At 45.4% G+C, this 23,487-nt stretch overlaps 1 protein-coding gene across 1 annotated transcript in view; it reads right to left on the bottom strand.

Annotated features, from left to right (window-relative positions):
• MDGA2 (MAM domain containing glycosylphosphatidylinositol anchor 2) overlaps positions 1 to 23,487 on the bottom strand; it is a 400,733-nt gene that overhangs the window by 35,630 nt on the left and 341,616 nt on the right. The window contains exon 10 of the mRNA XM_064461194.1: positions 18,585 to 18,733. Coding sequence (XP_064317264.1) covers positions 18,585 to 18,733 — 149 coding nt within the window. The remainder of the gene's footprint in view (positions 1 to 18,584; positions 18,734 to 23,487) is intronic.

Below are 23,487 nucleotides of genomic sequence, written 5' to 3'. Positions count from 1 at the left end.
AATACTGAAAGAGAATCTTCAGCAAATTATTTTAATAATTAATACTTCATGTTTACAGCTTACAATCACCAAAACTAGTCATGGATTTGTATCCAGTTCAGTTGCTGCTTAAGATGATCACCCTTTTCTACAACCACCCAAACAAAAGCAATAAAAAAGCTCCATTATTTTATTCAGCCTGAAAGGAAAACAATTTGATTTTTCATTTCAGTATTATGCATCCTAAGCCAGTACTGGATATTGGTGTTTCTCCACAGGAAGCAACACACATCTTTTTGCCTTGCGATCCACACCAGCTCTGTTCTAAGTCTTATTTTTACCATGGAAACCAGAAAAAAAAAACAAACCCAAACATCTCAAAATTGTCACTAGGTTTGACACAAAACATCCCCTTGCCTGATTTTTCAGCCCAGCTGTTGAACAAATAACTAAAGAAAACCGGGATCCGCACAGCTTTCATTACATTCCGCTTTCAACCTTCTCTTTCCATTAAAATAAGCCCAACAGTTGAGCCGGAGGCGAAGGGGCCGCATGGAGGCATCGCTCCCGGAGCCTGGGGCGTCCCTGTCGGACCCCTGGGCACCATCGCAGAGCCACTTCCCAGCCCTGGTGTGAAACAGCCACGGCACCCTTGGCTGGCAAATATTGACCCTGTTGAAGAGACACGCAGCAGCTGAGCTCCTTTACTCGCTGATAGGATACAGAATAAAACTGAAGGTCAGATCTATATGGAGTCAGAGAGGCATGCAACCAGCTGGAGGAACAAGGGTTTTCTAGCACAACGTTTTTAAAGGTCTCCCTGATGCTGAGGCACCTAACATCAACGCTGAAATGCCCAAGACACCCTAAAAATAGGATTTAGGTTCCTATAACGCCTTAGGCTTGGGGCGGTTCAAACTCCTAGCATGGAACTGGGGAACTCTGCAAAGCCAGACCCCATGTGGGAGGCACTCGAAGATCATGGTCACTCACTGCTTTGCATTGAAGCACCAAGAAGAGCCCATCCCTCTGCCCCTGCTGCTGCAACACTGTCTACCTGCCTCCAGAGGTCTGGGCGTCTCCTCCGGCTCCCCTGAATGGGAAGGAGCCAAATCCACATCACCCTTTCCCTCAAAATCACCTATGCAGCCTCCCCCTAACATTCAGGCTGTACCTTTTTATATTAAAACGTCAGGAGTGACGCCTCAAAGAGAGAATACACAAGCAAACACAACGGTAGAACATCTACCTGCATATCAATTCATGTGTCCAGAGCTTTAAACCCAGTAAGAACTAGGATTTGCCTGGAAAAGAATTTTTAAAGGAGGAAAATTCTTATAGTCAAAACCATTGGCCTTACAAAGATAAGGATGAAATACGTTTTGGGAAATATACCTTGACCAAATGGAAACAAGAGTTTTCCAATGGTTTGTGAATACCTGTAAATACTTGAATACTTGTAAAGCACTGAGGAAAAATCGCCTTAGTTCCTGGAGCATTATCATGTGCGTAACCTGTAATTACTTTAGCAGAGCGTACCTACGTTCAGTCAATCCAGAGCACAGAAGGCTTCACAGGGACTCCTTCTTTCTTGGTTACCTTAGAATATTTAGAAATCTTTGTTCTCTAAAGCTAACAGAAAAGCAAAATGTATTTCTCTGACATCAGAGAAAGGGGACCGTAAAAGTGCGCCAATGTTTTATTGCAGCAGGTTGAAACCATCTCCTCTATGCTGTCAGTGAAAGGGTATTTATTCTTTCCCTGTGTTGAGAAGCACTATATTCTCTAAAAGACTTGAACATATAGATTGCTCGAGAAATTAATCCTATGGGATGATTAAATATTGATTGCCTATATGCACAGTTGTGTTTATAAAACAGCCCACATTCTTAGTCCATTGTACTTGGCCTATTGATTTCAACCATAAATTTCTTCATGGACTGTGCTCTGGTTCCAGCTGGGAGAGAGTTAATTTTCTTCCCCGTAGCTGGTACAGAGCTGTGTTGTGGATTTAGGATGAGAATAATATTGATAACGCACTGATGTTCTAGGTGTTGCTGAGCAGGGCTTACGCTAGTCAAGGACTTTTCAGCTTCCCGTGCTCCGTCGGGTGCACAAGAAGCCGCGCGGGGAGGGGACACGGCCGGCAGAGCTGACCCCAACTGACCCAAGGGATATCCCATACCATATGACGTCATGCTGAGTATATACACTGGGGGGAGTTGGGCGGGACCGCGATCGCTGCTCCGGGAAGGGCTGGGTGTTGGGCAGCAGGCGGTGAGCAGCTGCATAATTTGTTTTTCCTGGGTTTTGTTCCTTCTCTCTCCCTCCTTGTTTTCCTTTTCATTACAATTTATTATTATTTTAATTATTATAATAATTATTATATTTCAGTTATTAAACTGTTCTTATCTTAACCCATGCGTTTTCTTACTTTTGCTCTTCAGATTCTCTCCCCCACGCCACCGGGGGCGGGAGGGTGAGCAAGCGGCTCAGAGGTGCTTAGTTGCCGACTGGGGCTAAACCACAACAGACTCAATAAGTCAGACAAGCATCGCTAATTAACGACAACTGGACGCAATGTAAATTAATCTACTGTATACTCCTATAAAAGACTGCGGCGGTCTTTAAAGTTATTTCTTTACAATTTATGACAACAGTGACAACTGATTTTCCTTAATTAAAAAAAAAGAGTTTTCTTTAGGAGAGATATATATATATAAAATAGCACCGTTCAGTTCACGGGCAAATACCTCTTCTGTCTGCACACCACAGAGGGAACACTCCCGTGTAGCGTTTGCCTCGTTTCCACAGCGGAAATCCAGTGGCTGCTCTTCTTTAACAATTTTGCCCAGCAATATAATCAAAGCTATCTGATTTTGAACATAAACCTTATCAGGTAGGTGGCTCCTGCGGCATCTTCACTTCAAAGCACAATTAGGGCCCTGAAATGACTCACAACGACAAATACCTGGAGTGCAGGCAAAACCAACAAGGCCAGCTGCAAAGCATGCTCGGCCATGCTCATCACCAGTTTATTTTCCCCTGTGCATGATGTAACACTGCTCTTGATGACCCCTCGCTTCTTTTTTTAATATTTTCACACGCAATCAGTGGAACTGCCAGAACCTCCCATCTGTTTCCATGCTGAGCTGGTACCTGCCCTCCCGCAAAAACCAGCCGCTGTCGAAGCGACTACGGCCACAAGGTCAAACCCAGCCCAGAGCGAGCACGGGGTTCGCTTGCTGGATCCAGGGACGTACCCTGCGCCAGTGTCCCGGGTGAGCTGGGACACCGTTACGGGGCTGGAGGTCTCTGCTGGAGGGGCACGGGGCCGCCCCTCCGCCGGGCAGGACCTGCCTCCGCTGCCACCAGCACGCGGTGCTCAGCCTCCCCTCACCAGGAGACGAGGCACAGGGGAACAGCAGCTACACGATAAACCTCTTCTTTGCCCCTTTTCTGCCTGGAAAACAGAGTATCTAAAGCACATTTAACAGCCAGCACAATCTTTTTCAATTAGATAACTTCTAATTCATAAGAACAATCGCAGGCACGTAATCGACCTTCTTCTTGCAGGACCACATTAACAATCGTTCTGTATTTGCTCCTACCATTCATTTTACTTATTTTTGTGTTTACCACATTGGGTAATTGGTTTCACTTGGTACACATAAAAGCCTAAAAAAATATTTCTCTTTCTTATTTTTCTTTTTTTTAACAAACTAAAAGTCTCTGAGTCTTCAGTAATTAGGAGCTTGGAGTCCAAAGATGCAGGATGTTACAGACGCAGTTTTTACGGGCTACAAATTGATGGGTGAGTGATGTCAGCAACATCTGTCCACGATGCAAATTTTTGGCCTGATATTTGAAGAAGAAAGAGACGGGAACAATTTAAGGAAAGCTGGTATGCGAAAGCTGGAAGCTAGATGATCCAACAGTTAAGTCCTCTTTAGATGTGTAATGCCTCTCAGGTTTTAAAGGCAGGGTGGAAAGTGGTAACCCAGGAAAAGAGAGAGGTCATTTTTAGCACAGTAAAATCAAAATACAGCACAAACATCTGCTAAAAGCTTGTTAATTGGAAGTTAAACTATGCTGCCTTCTATTTTTTCATACAAATGTATGATAATAAAAACATCTAAGATGTGAATTAGGACATCTCCATTTGCTACGGAAATTGTAATTTAGGATAATTCAGAGCTGAAAGCTTGTTGCCGTTTCTTTGATGTCAACAACCTCAGACACAGGGACAAAAAGGAAACTCTGTGTTTGTAACAGGTATGACTTTCTTTCATCAGAAAGGCAAAAAAGTTCACCCCCGTTCACTTTTTCCTTCGTGGTAACTTTGCTGCGTACCTGTCCACGCAAGGCTATGGGAACTCTGCTACGGCACGGACAGAAAATTATATACTCCGTTTTGCAGCCAGTGACCATTCAACCTTCACAGAAATCCCTTCCGTGAGCACATAATATGTATTTGAATACTTCTGACCCTGTACGCTGCTGAGTGAAAACAGAAGTTAAAAATACAATAAAGCCAAACGGCGACCAGAAGGAAGCGCGCAGGAGTGACCTGCTCCGGGCTCTTTGAAGAGACTTTCTCGTTATCAACTGCCTGGGACTGCAGACATCTGTAGGCTGAAAATAAAGGAAAGGGAGGAACTTTAATCTTTCAAATAACAAGCTTGAACAAGTTCCTCTCTGGTTTACAGGTACCAGTTGACTTTTTGTTACTTCTTTAAAGCGGAGTCCTTCGGTTTCTTTTAGGTCACCGTGGCCGTGCTGCTGCCGGCGGTGCAGGGAGCGCGGCTGTCGCCTGCTGAGGGGCAGAAATCAGAGCCGCAGCCACTTCATGTCTGCTCCAGGAGAGTCTCACTTGTTTCATTTGCTTTCATCCTGCTGACAGTAAATATCAGAGAGCTGGAAGCGCTTGCTCATCACAGCTTGAATGTTTGCGCAACTCGGGTTTCATTTATAAAACCTACCTGAATCTGTCTTTGCTGAAAGATAAACTATGGGAGGGAAACACCTCCACGTGAGCCCAGATGGGAGCAGAACTGCTCTGACGGCACGGAGCTGCACTGGGAGATGCCGGTGAAGCCGCTGCTACCACCCACCTCGGAGCTGATATGGAAAAGCACAAAAATATCCACAGCCGCAGAGTCAAAACTGAGCACGCGCTCAGTGAAGCAAGAGCTTGAGGAGGGGGTCCAACAGCGGGTTTATTCTGGGTGGATAAACTTTCAGGCGTGTAGAAGTACTCGGAGTGATGTTTGGGACCATTTTTGTATGTACTTTGAAAACATACAGGAAAATGTCAAGGCAATTGAACGTGTAAGGTTTCATGGCCTTTCAGCACAAACTCCTAGATTTGCCCATGTTCCTAACCTGACGCGTGCTATGCTGGATGAGTTTGCTAATTTATTTCATGAGCTGCAGGCTCCCCCGTGACTGAACGCCACTTTCGCACCGACCATTTAATGAAAGCAACTACCGGAGTCCTGGCCAACTCCAAAGGTGGGTCAGGGGACATGTAGACACGTACAAGGATGCTTTGAAAGGCAAAAAAATTGGAAGAATCCAGATCACTAATTCCAAATCCAAATCCAAAACTGAAATACATTTATGTCAGAATATTCTTGAGAGCTATTACTGAGACAGAAAAAATGTTCCTTACGTGCAGACAATGCCCTGGCAGACCTCAGCACCTTCAGAAACGAGTGGAGGGTGACCAAATCCATGCAGTCACCATGACGAAAGACACACAAGGTTGTATTCATCCTTCAATTCGAGTCCTGAGCAGGAAAGTTACAAATGGAAGGCTGTGGGCAACAGTGACCCTGAGAAATGGAAATTCCCTCTACTCTACACTGCTTTTTTCCATAAATGCCACAGGCAGGAGGATTTATGGTCTCCTGAGTTACACTGCGATACACAACAGGTGCTCTGATGGTGTCACACACGTCAATTTTATTGCTGATTATTTTGAATGCACCATCACCCTACGATTTAAACCAAAAAAAGTGAACACCTGCCTGTCTTTAATGACAGATGAAGCCTTGCACCCATCAGCTAGCCCTACTGTCGGTGCCAAAAGGGTCTTACAGCCAAGAGGCTGCACCTCACACTGACCGTATTCCCCCTTGACACTGCAGGGCTGGCCGTCGCCTGCTCCCAGACCTTGCCACAGCACCCCCAGTGCCTCCTTCCCTTCCCTGCGGTTGAGGTCTGTTCTGCTCCAGGATGCGAGCTCACCCGAGCAATACATTAAAACGAATGTTTTCTGATTATCGTATTGATGTTTAATATCTACTGTCTGTCTGGGCTCTTGTTTTCTGTATTGTTTTTGTAACAAAGTTCAAAAAGTTTTGGAACTCTTCTTGAAAGGAATTTATCTACAGTTCGAATAAAAATGTGAACGCTACTAAGAAGACAAGTATAAAAACCTTTTGAAAAATAATTATCTTTCTCCTTGTGGAACTTGGTAATAAAAATGCCCTCAGGGCTGCAATGTGTGGCCCTGATCTCCCCACGGCACAGTGAGTATCTTCCTCACTACCACCACCCATGAAGTCCTAACCCTGTTAGGTCCCACCGTGCCGCGTTTGGCTTGACCCACTGGAGATGCCTCTTCTCTGCTCGCATTTTAGTGGAAACAGCGGAAACACCCATTGACTGAGAGCAGGCGGTTTGATTTTGCTCTTGGTAAGGGTCACAACGTGCAGTTCTCTAACGCGTGGCCTCAGGTCAGTCACCGCATCGAATGGGATGACACTGATTTCAAGACAATATCTTTTTATTTTTTCCTCCTTACAGACAGGCTAAAATGTGTAATAAACCAAGAGGATCCATTTTAAGACTTTAAAATTGGCTGCCTCCCAGATGAATTCACTGAAGTCTACGGGATTAAACAGGAGCTGCACTGTTCCAGCCCCGGCGGTGCAGGTTCTCCTGCTCTTTTGCTGCTGTTAGACATCTGCCAAAAGAGTTTTTCAATTTTTAATCCCTGTTTTGTTAGGCATTCACAAAAGGCGGGTTAATTATTAACCCGCATTAAGGCTAGTTTTCAGAGAAAGTTTTCTCATTCCTTCTCAGTGACATATCAAATTCGAAGTTCACGTACTGGGAAACGAGGCTGGCGCCGACTCTCACACTTCAAAGCACCCGGCACGGCCGCGTCGCGGGCCAGCTGGGCACTGCCAGCAGCGTCACTGCACTGACGTGGTTTTGCATGTTAAGCAGCAGGTTTTTGTGCAATAGGCAGACTATTATTTTTATGAGGGCAACAAGAGATAAGATTATTGAAGTGGCATCAAGATCCATCTCCTAACTTTAAATTAAGCACTTCATGCTTATACCAACAGCTACATTTCCATGATCAAGAAACTACCTATCCCAAGACACATTTCATATTTCAACGTCGACCACTTAGCGAGTATCCCACGACACCCCAACCTTTTCCAGATGGATCTCGAAAGACAGACAGTGCACTCCTCTCACTAGTGAACTAATTTTCTTGTGATTTCTAAAAGCTCTTTATGGATGACCATATTTTTTTCATACAAAATAATTACATAGCGACAAATTAATGACTGCAGCTGCAATGAAGATGACAAGCCCAGCCCCGTTAAAGTACCGCACGCGGGAGCTTCGCTGCTTAGTCAACGCTGTGAACAAGCAAGGTTGTCTTGGGAAATGAACTGGAAAAACAAGGCTGCATTTTAAGCGCCCTCCATGAGTCTCTGCATAAATAGATCAACGAGTAATAATGCAATAAGACAAGCGCATAATGCCAAAGCGTGTTTCTAAGGAAAGCGAACATACTGATTTTGCTTAACTTTTTAAGTAAGAATGAATTTTTGCCAATAACGGCTCAACCATCAGATATGAGTGTTTCAAGAAACCGTTTCTTAAATACTTAAGACAATTGCTGCACGGGAGGAAAGGAAATAGCCACTAGATGTTTAATGAGGTTCTCAGAATGCAAATGGGGTGTTTTAAATCAGCTCAGAAACACCGATGCGTTGTAGTAGGGTGTTCATTTGCTTATTGAAAGGCAATATGGTTTGCATTCAATTTAAACATACGTACGTTTCAGAGAATAAAGAATTCTCTAACAGCAAAAGAATGGCTGAAGCAGCTGTCTTTAGGGACAAATCACTCTCGTCCCAACAATTTATAATTTTTGTAATGTACATTTGACGAAAGCGTTTACTTAGTAGATACACTGGCTAGTATGTTCTGATTAGGTACAAACATCCCTCACCTAGCAGCAAGCAAAATAAATGCTTGAGGAATTGCCAACCTAATTGCTTTATTAGAAAAAAAAGAGATAAAGCTCATTTATCATCTCTTCTCTCCAAACTGCAACTAAAATTTGCACAGAACTTTTAAAAACAAAGAAATCCCGACCTCAGTTGGATGAAGGGAGACAGTACATTGCTGCGGAGCAGAAACAAGCTTATTTTTTTAATGGCACTGCGCTTTTTTTTTCTTTTTTTTTTTCCAAAATGTATTTTTTTACCATTCTTTTTTTCCTAAATTACATATATCTGTTTCAATAAGGACAGAATTTAAGGCGAGAGACAGCAAGACTACGCCCAGTAAAAAACACCGAGGTGTCTAGCAGACATCTGGGATTCCTAATCTAAGACTAGTACAAAGGTAAGACCATACAAAGGTAATAGCTGGTTTTGCAGCAATCTGGAGGTGGGAGCCAAGGGAGCAGCCCAGCAAGGGGAAGCCCTGGTCTGCAGAGTCCCCAGTGCTGGGCTCTGTCCTGCACCCGTTGCCCCGTAGGCAATCATTAGGGTTGCTCACGGGGAGTAATGTTGGTGAAGTCTCACCTTTGATCATTGGTAAGTAGGCAATTCATCTCATTTTTATCTTTTACACCTAAAGATCTGCAGCGCTCATTTTGTAAATGCATTTATTAGCAGCGCTTGGGAAAATCTGTGCAGACCTCAAACAGATTTAATAGTTTCAGTTCGTGCACTGTCTAGACGTGCAGATACTTATTCAACCTGAGTGGCCTTCGAAAGAGGTCAGCTAGTTCATAAGATAAATATTCCCTTTACAGGTTGCCAGAACTGCTCATCCCAGTGCAGAGGGGAGATGCTAAGAGATGTGACAACCTTTTTTTGCCACACGAGAGCACTTCCACTTGTTACCAAAGACCAGAATATACAGTGAATACTCAATACTTGGTCAACAGAAAAAAAACACTAACTGAACTGGACCTTTTCACTGTGAACTATTGTGCAGTGCAACTCCATGATCTCATTTGAGCCTGGTGAAGACCATTGCCTCCCTTGGAGTCTGAGTCCTTTTGCCACGTTCTTTAATGTTTCCACCAAGAGCTGCCGCTGTCCTCCCGTCACCTGGCCGCAGCACTGAATTTCAAGACAACCTGCCCAGGAGACCAGGGGTAAAGCCTACGGAAATGCCTCAGGAAGGTGGTGAGGGGAAACGCTGCACAAAAATGCCCAGCACGAGGATGACAGGGTCTGCTCTCAGTGACACGGGACGTCCCGATTTCAGGTGAAGCATCTCTGAGCGTGACTCTTGATGCCACCTTTAAATACACAGAGGTAAAATCCCTTTCCCAAGGCGAGCCCTACCAGCAGTGAATATTTCTGACCTTTCTCTGGGTTTCAGTTTCATAAAATGATCTCAAAGGAATGTTGTAAAAATAAGTTCATTGCAGCCTGTGAAATAAGGCATAGATGTATCCCACCGACACAGGAAGAACGCAGCAAATCCATCTTTCGAACAGGTCTTAAAGGTGGGAGAGCAAAGAAGACGTAAGGACACATATGGAACAGGCACAGGGAAGGAGGTGAAGCTCATTCAGTGAGTATCAGTTATTTGGTGGTTCAAACAACTCTACTCTGGAATTATTTAATTTTGTGACACTTGATGGTGTCAGAAATAGTGTTCTTCAAGCTCCTTGTGCATGCGTGAATGCCACCTCCTAGGGAAGATGCTCACTGATGTGGGGTGATAGGAAGATCAGATTGGTCCAAAGGAGCTCAACTAATTCAGGGAAGAACGGTACATGAGGGGACACAAAATGTCACAGCCGAGGGACAGCCTTTGGCTCAGACACCTTCCACCTCCGTTCCGCTTTGAGTTACAACTCTCCTTCAGCACCCGTGGCTTGCCTGGGGTGCAGATAAACTCTGTGGATAACGGAACTATGCCCTGAGCAAGCGCAACTATTGCTAATTTTTATCCTGGTATCCTAATGTATTTTAACAGGGTACCTGCAATATGCTATGCAATTTACTTATGATTCCTAGGTATTGATGCTGCTCTGAAACTATCTTCACTAAAGAGGATGCATCCTTCATCAGAATTAAATTTCTGTAATGCTCAAAGGCCTTTTCAAATATTTATTTATGCTATATTTTTTACTATGATGAAAAGCATGCTGCACGCCAGATACACAACTCTTAATTGTCATGCATTTGCCTAAGGACATATGCCATGATTTTTGTGCAGATCTTCAATTTTCAAAGTTGTATTGCTCTATTTCTCTGTTCGTTTTCATTTTTGCAAATCCCTTATTATTTCTGAACGGCTGCTCATATGAAATCAACACTAACAAGAAAAGCATTGCTGTCATTTAGAGGTTTTTTTTTTTAAACAGTCTTGCATTACAGGAACTTATATAAAGGCTAAGGCGGTGTGATGAAAAATATTTGCAGGTAATCATATTTTTCATTTTAAACCTGGATCCGTTCTGCACCAAACTCCTGACAGCCTGCTGTTTGCATCCATTGCACAACTGCACAGCAGCAGGGTGAAAAGGCCGTCACGAAAACGCACGTCTCATCTTTGCTGTTGGTACTGGAAGTGGAGCACGTTTTCCGCAAGGGCCCAGCTGCTGCTGGAGGGGTGCCCGCCGACAACAGGGGTGCCATGGCTCAACAATTTAAAGAGAAGCACATCCTTGTTTGGGTGGAGATGATGATTCGTGCAATTCGGCCGTTCCACCTGAGGCTCCGGCTGCAGCGCGCTAAGCCGGAGCCATGCGCCAGGGCACGCACAGGTACGCCAGGAAAGGGGGCCTCAACCCTACCACGCAGGTTTAAATGTAGTCGAAAGCAAGTAACTTGTTTACTACAATAAATTCCCCCAGCTTGGGTAATTTCTCTCGCTAAATTGCTCTTCAGTTCACTCAATTTTCTCCTGCATCTTTCCTAACGTTTGACTGATACACTGCATTTGTCAGCGGTAATCAATTCATATTGCAGATTTTTCTGCTGAGACCGAATAAATGGAAGTTGAGTGTGACCACCACTCACAGGCTGAGGCTACAGTGTGGGACGTCATTTTGGCAATGCTGGGGGAGAGCGTATGCTCCTGAGTACAAATAAGTCCGTATTCTTTTTTCGCTGAAGGGAAACGTGCAACGAAAGCCTCAGCTTATGTCAACATCGCTGCTTCGAGCACAAGCGCTCCACCCCACGCAGGATTTGTCCGTTAGGGAATTACCACTTTGCCATCGTTGCCAAAAGTTAAGGAGACTTGACAAGAGAGATCTCTGGCTCCTGCAATGTATAAATATAGATGTATAGACATCCTGAAGAGAAGGATCGGGTATTGCCCAAGAACGCAAGGTATCCCAGGAGGGGGTTGCACAAAGCTGGCTATGAAGCTAGAGAATTCACACAATCTGCCCCACGTCTGTGTTTTTTGTCTTTTTGATTAATGTGATCCTACCTTTCAATATTTTTCTATAATTACATCTTTCTCCCTGGCCGGTCCACAAGCTTTCACAACGCTGGTGGGACCCTCCCTACCTGCCGCACCTTTGTTCCCCATGAGATCCGACCAAAATGAAGAGCTGCGCTCAGAGATCACAGGCAGTAACTTCAGGAGATTTTCTTCTGTCTTGTTCCCTTAAGAGACCGGACTAAAAAGTTAATATGAATTCGGTATTAAAATCAGAAATTAAAGAGCAGGAGTTTATGCTTATATAATGGAAATCAAACCAAGGCAGTCCCAGCAGGCAGTAATTGCTTGGATCAAATGAATATGTTAAATTTTGACTGTAAGATTTTTTTCTTTGTAAAGAAAGGGAGTTTACTTTTACGGTCCACATTTCATGGTAATGTGAACGGGCGCAGCTCAGTCTGGGATATTTTCTGTTTGCATCCCTAGAAAATACAGCCCACGACCTCCACAACAAGCGAGCTGGTTGCTCCGGAGGCGCACAGCTCACCTCCCCAGCCAGGGAGTGGGGTTACAGTCCGGAGCACCTCCGGTAACTAAGATACCACGGGATCAAAGTGAGAAGGTCAGAACCTGACAGAAGATGTATTTGTGTCTATAACTTTTACCTTTGAATTCCCTAAGCTGTAATCAGTAGAATTTTTTTGCAGAAGTATACATAAGCGCTTGCCTAATCCATCTGAATACCAGGAGACGTAACCATTTCTAAATGGCAATTAAAAGCGTTTGGTACGAATCTCAAATGACAGCCCTCAGCTTGCTACTTTAAACTCAAGCCTCAGCCTTGTGAGGAATAAGCATAGGAGGTATCGGTATTGCAAACTGAAAATCATAAAACAGAACCGTTGCTTCTCTAATTCAATTTACCAAACCCCCCCCAAAATCAGGAAGAAACATGCCTTTGCACGTTGCACTCCTTCTTTTTTTCGGCCAACTTCTCTCCGCCTCGCTTCACAAGTACAGACCTAACAGGAAAATAGCAAAGCCTTGTTTAGACTTCCAGAAAGAAAGGCGCACTGTGAAATCTTCCAGGCAGCTTCTATCCCTCTGTAGAAGGCGGCTTAAAAATTGTTCATGAAAACAACATTAGAAATATTACAATATACATGTGAATTTATCAACTCTCTCGCTTCCTCCCCTGGAATTAATTCCTACAGATGTGAGTACTTATTTTTGAACGGTTCTGAATACTACTTTTGCATACGTGTTGATGTACAGCTATTTGACGTGTTCTATAGCAAACCAAATGAAAATACCCAGCTTGGAAGCATCTTTCCCTTTGCAGTAGGTTGCGTGATGATCGCACTGCGATCCTGATAGAAGGAACATCTGGCCAATTACTACCCATCAGGCGTTGCCCTTGAGTGTGCTAAAATAAATAAATTCCTCATAAGTGACTTTCACTTTCAATACAGTACTTCAGTAAATAACGATTTCCATTCATCTATTTCCATTTTCACTCTACAGGCAGAAAAATGACACTTTTCTCTCGCTGTGACTCCCTGTTCATCTGATGGGACCTTCCCTCTCCCTTTTTGACTTTCTTGGCTTCCCCGATATGTCGTTAAGTCAAGCTCTGCTTTTTTTCTCCAAGAACTTTCCTAGCTGATTTCTCTCAACTTCTCTCTAACCAGTGCTTAAAATGCTGAACGAGTTTCTCCTGTGTCAAGCTTTCCCACCATTAAATTATCCTCTTGTGCCTGAGACATGCCTTTAGTTTAATTCTAGTGACAAGGTAGGTGACTAGAAGCAGGATCTGACAGAAATGTGTGACACTGCCCTGGTGATTCACGTCGGGTAGAGTCTGGGAGCCCTATTGCAGGAATATTAAGGTGTAAATGTAAAGAGGGCTGGAGACAGCGGTGGTCCCACAGATGCAATGGGCCATGCAATGGTCTGGGTTATCGAGCACCACCAAGAAATGGATTGTGAGCCCTAATTCACTGCAAACACATTCCTGTGTGTCCGAGAGCTGTACTCTCAGAACGCAAAGACGTCAAAGTCCTTGTATTTTTAATACAATCCTATCCTTTTTGGTCACTGCAACGACAACATGGGCCCTTCAGGTGTCTAGGAGGTAATTGGACTTGCTCCGCCAGGTAAAGGCTGTGTACTCGCTGCAAGGACATGGTCCTGTGGAGCAAACCGTAGAACCCCTCTGTGACTAGGGTGGCATTGCTGAGATTAATTAACTCCATTTGTTCTTTCTCTGCTTTCAGATCTGCCTCTTCAAGCGTGAAATGTATTGCCCCCATTCCATGCCAATGAGCAACTGTAGACTCTTACCTAATTCCTCTCGACCGTACCCTGCTCTAGCTGTATCCCTAATTTCCAGCTTACTCTGCCGTACAAGGCTGTGGTAATCATAAATGAGCACCTCCAATGGACTTTCATTCAGGCTCCACGCATCTCTTATTTTTCTGCTCAGACCTGTATTCAGCTTTTCCCTTCAGCAGTGGGAAAACTGCTGCTGATGCTCTGAGGTACCAGGATGATGTGCTGCTCTTGGATCAGGAGTGTGTCCTTCTCTCATGGCCAGCCTGGAAAAAGCTCATGAAAACCAGGGGGAAGAATGGATGGGCTCAATTCTTTCTTTCCCTTCTTTGGCACCTCGAACTCAGATGGCAGATGTGCTTGCACATGCCCAGATATACCAAGATAGTTGTTCACCACCTTTATGCTCTCTAAATTTGGGCAATGTGCAAGAGAATGCATAGTAGTGAAAGGAATGTTTTAAACTTTGCTTCCTTTGGCTCCGGTGGCCCAGAGAAGTAGGTATTATACGCACTGTGGTATTTCTCTGCCGCCTCCTGAATCATTCTGTGTGCCGAAGGTTGGCAGCAGACTGGCCCTAGACTGAATCCACGTCCTCAAGGGCTTTCCTTCTTTTGGGAAAGTGATCAACCACTTCAAGTTCCTTTTACCCTGCCAAAATTGTCTAGACTGGTCTTACAAGGACCGCAGATCAGATCAGGTCCTTCGCTATTATCTCTCATCAACTAAATGTTTTTTTTTTCTAAGTGAACAAGCCAGAAATTTCCATGAGGAGAAGACCACATCCATAAAAACTCCTCGGAGGGACGAGGCCTGGATGCATACTGCAGAGCTGCGCCACCTCCTCAAGGCATGCTTGAGGGCTCTGAGCACTATCAGAGCACGTGAACAGCAGCTCTTACACTCACTCAACAAGGAAACTCCGTCCATTTAGTTAGCGCCTCATTTTTAAAAAAGAGTTATTTGTCACTATTCAATGAAAGAGGAGCACAGCCGTGCACGCTGCTTGGCAGCTAGATGCTCCGTCACAGCAGGCTTGGCAGATACTGCAGCTCAGCATCCTCAAAGCCGATTAAAACCCCGCACCAGAAAGCCACTGTCCGTGCGCTGCGTCAACTGGAAACGCAGACAAGAGCCTGTGCTTCTTCAAAAATAATGTTAAGCACAGGACGAGTTCCCAAAAGGCAACAACGGGAGTGTCTGGGCTTCAGCAGAAAGCAAAGTGCTGTAAACAATTCCCATTCCTCCCTGATTCTCCCAGGAGGGAGCATGCTATCATGTCAGCAGGCCAAACTTGACTGAACAAACTCCTGCTCACCGTCACTGCGCTGTATCTGCAGTCTGTACCTTTAAATATAGGGGTGGGGGGAGCGCTGTACAATGATCTTAATGAAAGACATATAGATAACATACATATAAACGCAGGGATTCTTACAGATTTTCAGTTCCCTTCTTAAATCGGTTATTTTTGTTCTCAAAACATGTATTTTCACTGTTACAAAGAACTACAGAATCCTGAAGGTCCCAATAGCACAACAGCTGCTCCTGGCATCCGCGGTGCAGTAGCTCCTACCTCTTGCTCGTACCTCTGCGTGAACAGAACTGAATTATTTCCATTGCATACCTCTCCCCTCAGCATGGCACGGCTCCTTTGCTTCAGCATCTCTGTTCCACCTGCCTTCTGCCTGCACTACGCCTCTGGTACGGGGCATTTCTCTCCAGTAGTTTCTGTCGCCAGCAAAGCTTTTTAAAACTCTGCTTGCCTGAGCTGGTCAAGGCAAAGACATCTCCAGCTCTTCAATTCAATATGCCAGCCAGTGGAGATACTTCCCTGTTGCTATAATGCTGTATAATCTAATTACTTCTAGCACAGCAATTTGTCCTTAAGGAAAATCCCTAGTCTGCCACATTCTATTACCGGTCCCCTTTGCCCTTTAAAAGTTTCATTATTAAGCACATCCTTTGCGTTGCTTTCTACAAGCACCTAGCGAACGCAAAAACGGAGCTAAACCACCCTGCGTCTCATAAGAAACTCTTGTTTTTATAAAATGGCCTTAAAAATATTGTCAATGTTTCAGACTTGAACAATCCCACAGAGAATTCAGCAAGCCTGAACCTGCTGTCACCTAAATATTCCAAAACACCGCCTGGATTCTGCAGGAAGTGAGGCAGCAAAGCACAGGTCGGGTGAAGAGGGAGCGATGCTTGGGCTCGGATGTTAGCATGCAGACCCAAAAGCCATTTACTGATCAGATAAAGGTAACGGCGTTAATCGAATCGCAGGCAGATACCGACACGCTGACCCCCGCCCCAGCCCACTGGCGGCGTTTTGCGGTGCATTAGGAGATTAAAACGAAGATTAAGCGCGGTCACTTTTTACAACAGCAGCGCGCTGGGCTGTAGGCTGCTCTCTAGCTCAGCCCCTCGCTTCAACCTGGAAATCCCCCCCGCCCTGTTTCTGCGACGAACTTCACCCAGCTGTGAGCAGTGGTTTCTGCCCCTCCCAAAGGATGCTCATCTCCAGTTTTATTGTTAAATAAAAACGATAGCAAAACCCAGGAAAAAAATACATTGTTAAATCAAATAAACTGCCTAAACCCAAACAGTTCAGAAAGCAATCTGCTGGTAGCAAGTACCGGCAGGTGTAAAAAAAATTAAGAAGTTTAATTATCGCCCCTGTTTCAGGGGGAATCACTGCAATAACGGGCGAGTGTGTCCGGATGGCTCACTAGGTTCTAAATCACCCATGGTTTTAAATGTGGCTTTTGATAGACAAAAGGAAAATGTTTTGATTATCCTGACAGAGACTGTTGATAATTAAAAGTAAATTAAAATGAAATGGGGAAAAAAAAAAGAAGCTAAAAATCCTAATGCAGTTAATTTCATTATATATTCTTTCACTTCAGCAAATTTTTTTTTTTTTTTAAATTTAATAATTCCTCTTGGGTACTGGGAATAACGGAACTGATTTGTGCCCAATGATGCAAACGCTTGCATAAACATGTATTAAAAGTCACCGATTTTCATTTCAAATTAGTGCAGGCAGAGTCAAACTCCGAGTGAAGGAGAGCCAGCACCCTCCAGGTATCAAAGCTGTTCCCTGGACGTGTCCTGATCAACTCCAGAACTACCACAGAAGTTACACAAGCAAAAAAACCCTGTCCACTCAGCATAAATAACATGCTCAAATTGGACATCTATTTTGCAGCTTACAAAGCTCATCCCAGTGGGAGATCTGCGGGGATAAAATACTTTCTGCAACCACATTTTCAAAAATGTGCCTTCTATAATCTGTCTTAATCCCCGATCTCTTTCTCCCTGCACAAACTCTTAGTTCAGGCATTGAATAACCAAACACACACTTGCTAAATCAATCAGCTCTGGTATCATTTAAAGAAAAGCGAGCTCAACAGGAGAGCGTAAAACAAGACCAAAGCAATATCAGATGAATTCTCACAAGTAAACAGGAAAATAGCTGGTCAGGTGTGACTCGGAGGTGGACGTGGGGGCCGAGGAGGTGCTCTTAGCAAGGAGTGTTGTTTTCAAACCGTGTGTTTTCCCTTGAGGAAGCCCAGCAATGCCACACCCCAGGGTGGCAGTGTCAGCCTCGGGCACACTTGCAGCATTTGGCACGGACAGACTCTAGAGAGGATCGCGAACAAGCGTTACGGCACAACAGCTTCTGCCTTCAGAACACAAAATTGTGGGATTTTGTACGGGCTTTGCTGTAGGAAAGTACAAAAGCCGGCAAAGATCGCTTTGCCCCGCGAGGGGGAGTAGGCAGAGGCGTTGCCATTTAACAAGAGTTTAAGCAAAGCACAGATTGGTTCTTTAATCATTATTAAAACTCAAGCTTTGTAGCAATAGCCTTCAAAGAAGACAGATGAGATTTTTCTTTTAAAATTGTTAAAGGGAAAATTACCGGGGATGGCTATGTTAATTTAACAATTCCTCTGCAAGCGGGTTGGTCCCACGCTTCCTTAACGGTGCCAGTCCCCACTGGGAAGTTCCCAGTGAACCTATGAAGACACAAGTGTGATCGCCTTCCGTGCGGTCAGGAAAGATGTCTTGGTTCTCAAGGATCACCATGTGTTTCCATAGGAAAGCTACTGCTATCCCTACACTTATCTACTCACATGGAAGATCTAATAAAAGATATATAGTACATACAGAGAGATAAAAAGTTTAATTTCACTGCAAGTTTCTTTCATGTGATCTTTCTAGCATATCTTGAGCCACAGCCTCTGCAAATGCTCTGAGGAAGAGCTCTTTAATCTCTCCGCTTCACACTGCAAATGTGCAAATGAGCTTCCAGGATCTGCACGTGGCAGAGGACTACTTCTGCAAGATGGCAGCAAACCTTCCAGAAGGAGGAGAAACAACTCTGACTCACAGAAGATAAAATAAGAGAGGAAAAAAAAGATATAAAATAAGAGTAAAAAAAATTAAAATGAAATGAAATGAAATGAAATAAAATAAAATAAAATAAAAAAATAAAATAAAATAAATAAAATAAAATAATAAAGGCTCGCAATGACCTCACAAAGGTCAGCACTCAAAAGGCATGTCCTGCACAAACGAGTTTCTCTCCTCACCTGCCTAATCCCTAAGCGATAGGCAAGGATGCGGTCCACAGCGTCGGGGTTCATCTGGGTCCACTGGAGACTGTAGGAGTAGACGCGGGGTCTGTTCTGCCACAGGGGGTTGTAGGTATCGTAGTAGAACTCGGGAGCGTAGGCTTTGCCTGTAGGAGACAGGAATAAAACCAGGGAAAACAAAGAAACCAGAGAATGATCAGGCAGCCAGTTTTGGAGCCAAGTGTTGAGACCCAGCCTGCAACTGCCCTCTCCCCCTGTGTTTTGAGTCATTTTATCAAATATCCTCTTCCAGAAACACATTTTGGAATTATTTGCCTCCATCTGCTTTCTTAAAGGATGTGTGGCAATGGTTTGCCTTTATCATTAACTCACTCCTCCAGGTGTGGGCATGGGAGGGGAAAAGTTAACCCTTAGCAAAGGCCAGCTAGAGCAATGTAACACGGCTCTGCACTGAATTTTCATGGCCCAGTTGACTAAAATAGAGATATCAAAACAATCTGCACTACACTGAGCAGAGAGAGACTCGGTGACAGCTGCTGCACCTGGCACAAATAATGCGAAATGACATCCGTGAGCTGGAAATACAAGATGGGTATTTCCAGCAACTGCTGCCTTCATCTCATCTTCTCCTCCCCAACTTCCCAAGTGAAAAAACACACAAGCCATCCTTTGTGACACCACAGAGGTGCACGCCGTTACCCTACGTTATTTAGCTGAACATACCAATTTGCGCAACAGAGGGAAATGACATCTCACGGTGCATGTTCAGTACACGAGGGTTTCACCAGAATGTTATTATAGCCTTCATCCTTTGAAAACATGAAAAACCTATGGATGATTTCCTGAGCACATGACAAAATATTGCTTGAATTCACTAAATTTGAGCTCCCTTTGACGTAAACCCATGAATACTAGTGACACCTTTACATGCAAATTACTTTTGCACCTCTAAAGCATCCCATAAAGAGTGATTTGTCTATAACAGCAAAAATGACCAATCCGTTTGCCTAGCCATGGGCGTGTAGTAGCATCTGAGATGCCGTAGGGTAGCTGAGCCATCTAGACCAGCGGGAAGATATGACATAAGAGCTATAAGAGACCCAGGACCTGCTAGAGCCATAGCTGGAGCTGCGTACACCATCCTAGAGCATCTCATATAGCACCAGGCACCTCTCTATAGGCAAATACGCTGAGTCCGTAAAGACCACGAGCAGATGTGGTAGGGACAGGGATGCCTGCAAAAACCTTTGAGGGAACATTGCTCCGCTGGAACACGCAATTCCAACATACCCCCCAAAAAAAATCTCGGTGGATTTGTCCTAAAGCAAAGTCAAACAACGTTAGAGGACACACCAGTACATGCCAGAGCGACACAGACCAGTTTTCTATTTTTAAGTCATTTTGCACTGATTTTAATTTAGCGCGCCATACCGACGACACCGCATTGCTTCCGCTTCTTAAAGCAGAAAGGTTTGGATTGCCTTGAAACAAGTTTTAACAGCTGGATTTGTAGGAAGGGTTGTTAATCACCAGTTTTTGCCCTGGATCTGTTTCAACAGGAAGGAAACCTCAACTCAAAGACTGGCCATCTTCCATGGAACAAGGCCATCCTCACCCGCCCAGCTCTGCCTCCTTTCTCTGGAGTTTCTATGCTTTGAGCGTAGTGCTGCTGGGACCGGGATGGGGGCAAACACAGACTAGGCTTTGCTGTCTTAAATGTTACATTTTGTCACCTGATTTATGCAAAAAGGAGATGAAACATGGGAAACCACAACATTTGCAGATGTTATCCTCCTGTTAAGGTCTGTATGAGACTTGTCACTAGAGAAAAACATAGGCCGAATGAGGTCTTTCCCCTCCCAAAGCTTATACCTCTGTCCTCCTATTTCTGCAGGGATTTTCTTAGTGGGAGTAATTATGATATGCAATGAAAAACATGGGACAGCCTCATGGGAGGCCATGGTCTGCTTGCTCATGTTGACCTATGAGAGGGGTATGCATTCTTTACTCACCTCCTTTAATTCAGATATTAGGAGCTTGCGCCAAAATGCACACTGTATATAGGTATTTTCTCCTCAAAACTATTCTTAGCTACAGGTGTAAATAGAGATGGGTGGGGAGGCATTTTTACCTAGAAGTCTGAGAATTTCATTCATCGCAAAGGTGGTGAGAAGATGGGAAAAGAGCATTAAAAAAACCACCTCAAACCTGAAAGGGACAAAGGAAAAATCATGTGAATATCTACCAATCTTGTGGTTATTGATCAAGCTTTTATCTTCAGGTATGTCAGCCCCTCTGGCCAGGCTTTTCTTTTCAAAGGATGAAAAGCCCTTTTAGCCAAGATATTTTTGCCAGATTGCCCAGCGAAGGTGCACGTTCAATTAGACCGGACTAGGGCAGAGTTTGCTGAAGTAGCAAACAACAGTACTCCAAGGAAAAGAAGCGAAGCAAAATGGCTGTTTTAAAAAATGAAATGTAAGATAAATGAAAAGAGGATCAGTGGTCGATAAGATTTGTTTTCCTTATTTATGTGCAATGGAAATAATGGAGAAAAGCTCATGCTGAATGCAAATTATAATCTTCCCCCTTCTACTGCAGGTGGACATAATGGCATCTCTGGGGGTCTACAGAAAAGATCCATAATTAGACGCTTGTCACAATATGGGCACTTGAACAACACGGTCCCCTTTTGAGAAATAATGAGGACTCATGAAGAGTTACATTATTTTAAATCCCTTCGAAGAGAAGAGCTTTCTGGTGTGAATGGAGATGCTGAAAATTTAACAACACAACATTAAGACCTTAACTTGTGAACTTCAGAAGTACAAGAAAGCAGGGCAGTGTTTTAGAGTGCATGAAAAGCAGACTTTGCCTTTGGAGGGCATGAGCTCGGAGACACGTCGGGGGTCTGCTGGGCTTGGCAGGTGTCCCCCGCTACGGCGACCATTTGCTGTGACTCCGGACAAACACCCCAAGCCTGCCACCACCCAACCGTGCTGCTTCCAGAGGCGATGCTGTCCAGCAAAGATTATCCTCCACTAGAAGAATAAAGAAATAATGAAGAGTGTAAGAGACCTAGCAACAGCCCTTGGCTTAGCATGACGGTACCCTGGACAAAATGCCCAGCAGACAGCTGGATAAACACGTAATGCAGTGGGTGAGCAATTGGCCGATGGGTTGGGCTCAAAGGGTCACGGTAAATGGGGTTATATCAGGCTGGTGGCCAGCCACTAACAGGGTTCCACAGGGATCTGTCTTACGGCCAGTATTCTTTAATGTCTTCATAAATGACCTGGATGCAGGACTGGAAGGAACACTAAGTTTGCTGATGATACAAAACTGGGAGGAGCTGTTGACACTCCTGAGGGCAGGGAGGCCCTGCAGAGGGATCTGGACGGACCGGAGATCTGGGCAATCACCAGCCGTATGGAGTTGAACAAGGGCAGGTGCCGGGTGTTGCCCCTGGGGCTCGGCAGCCCTGGCTGCCCAGACAGCCTGGGGAACGAGGGGCTGGGGAGCAGCTCTGCAGGGACCTGGGGGCTCTGGCCGATGGCAGGCTGAACGCGAGCCACCAGCGTGCCCTGGCAGCCCCGAGGGCCAGCCGTGCCCTGGGGGGCACCGAGCCCTGCATCGCAGCCGGGCGAGGGGGGGGATTGTCCCGCTCTGCCCCGCGCTGGGGCGGCCTCACCCCGAGTGCTGTGGGCAGCGTTGGGCGCCACAGGACATGGAGGGTATAAAGGTACTGGAGAGTGTCCAGAGGAGGCCGCGGAGTTGGGGAAGGGTTTAGAGGGGAAACCGTACGAGGAGCGGCTGGAGTCCCTGGGTTTGTTCAGCTGGAGCAGAGGGGGCCGAGGGCAGCCTCATGGCCTCTGCAGCCCCCTCCCGAGGGCAGGAGGAGGGGCAGGGCTGGTCTCTGCTCTCTGGTGACCAACGCCAGGCCCCGAGGGAATGGCAGGGAGATGTGCCAGGGGAGGGTGAGGCTGGGCATTAGGAGAAGGTTCTTCCCCCCGAGGGTGGTGGAGCCCTGGCACAGGCTCCCCAGGGAGGCATCACGGCACCAGCCTGGTGATGTTCCAGAAGCACTTGGCCAAAGCCCTCAGAGACACGGTGTGAATTTGGGGTGTCCTGTGCAGGGACAGGAGTTGGGCTCGATGGTCCTTGTGGGTCCCTTCCAACTCAGGGCGTCCTGTGATTCTATGATTTGGCTGTGGGAAGGCAGCAGCTTACTTGGAAGCAACGAACTCTGCAGTACCAGTTAGCCCAGCAGCTTCAAGCCCTGGCCGTGCTTGGAAGAGGTTATCACATATTGCCCACTTGCAGAGATGTCTCAAGCACGCAGAGCGTGGGGCTGCTGTCCCTCGTACCCCAACTGGGCATCCCTTGGGGCTGCCAGCTCTACCTGCACCTGCCTCCCTTCCTACAGTAATGACAGTCTCACCTTCCAAAGGCAAACCCCCTTGTTTTGTTCCGAGTACAGGAAACACCTCCTTGGCTCACACCATTTGGCCTTTTTAAGCACAGGCAGCAAAAACAGCCTTCCTCTCACTCCCTTCAGCTTTCGCAGCATTCAAGGATTTATTAAAACATTTCAGGACAGGCAGGCAGACGTCGGTTTGCCGCTGGGACCAAACCTCACCAGGCTTCAGCTAACTGGAGGTAACTGTGACCAACTGATCACCCCTCTGTTGCCCATCGAAGGGGATTTTCGTGCACTGGGAGGCACCCCAGGTCTGCGCCGATTCAGATGTATAGAGGAGAATGGTAAAACTCTTCTCAGTCCTCAGGAGGGTGCTGGTGAGAGGAGCAGCGTGCCATGGCCACCAGTGAAGGACTAAAGGCAGGGCAGCTTCTACGGATCCAGGAGCACCGCATCCCTGGGAAGGGCAGCCTCTTGCTTAGC

The sequence above is a fragment of the Phalacrocorax carbo genome, chromosome 9 (assembly GCF_963921805.1).
Source record: "Phalacrocorax carbo chromosome 9, bPhaCar2.1, whole genome shotgun sequence".
Lineage (NCBI taxonomy): Eukaryota > Metazoa > Chordata > Aves > Suliformes > Phalacrocoracidae > Phalacrocorax > Phalacrocorax carbo.
This window is presented reverse-complemented; position numbering and strand designations above follow the sequence as displayed.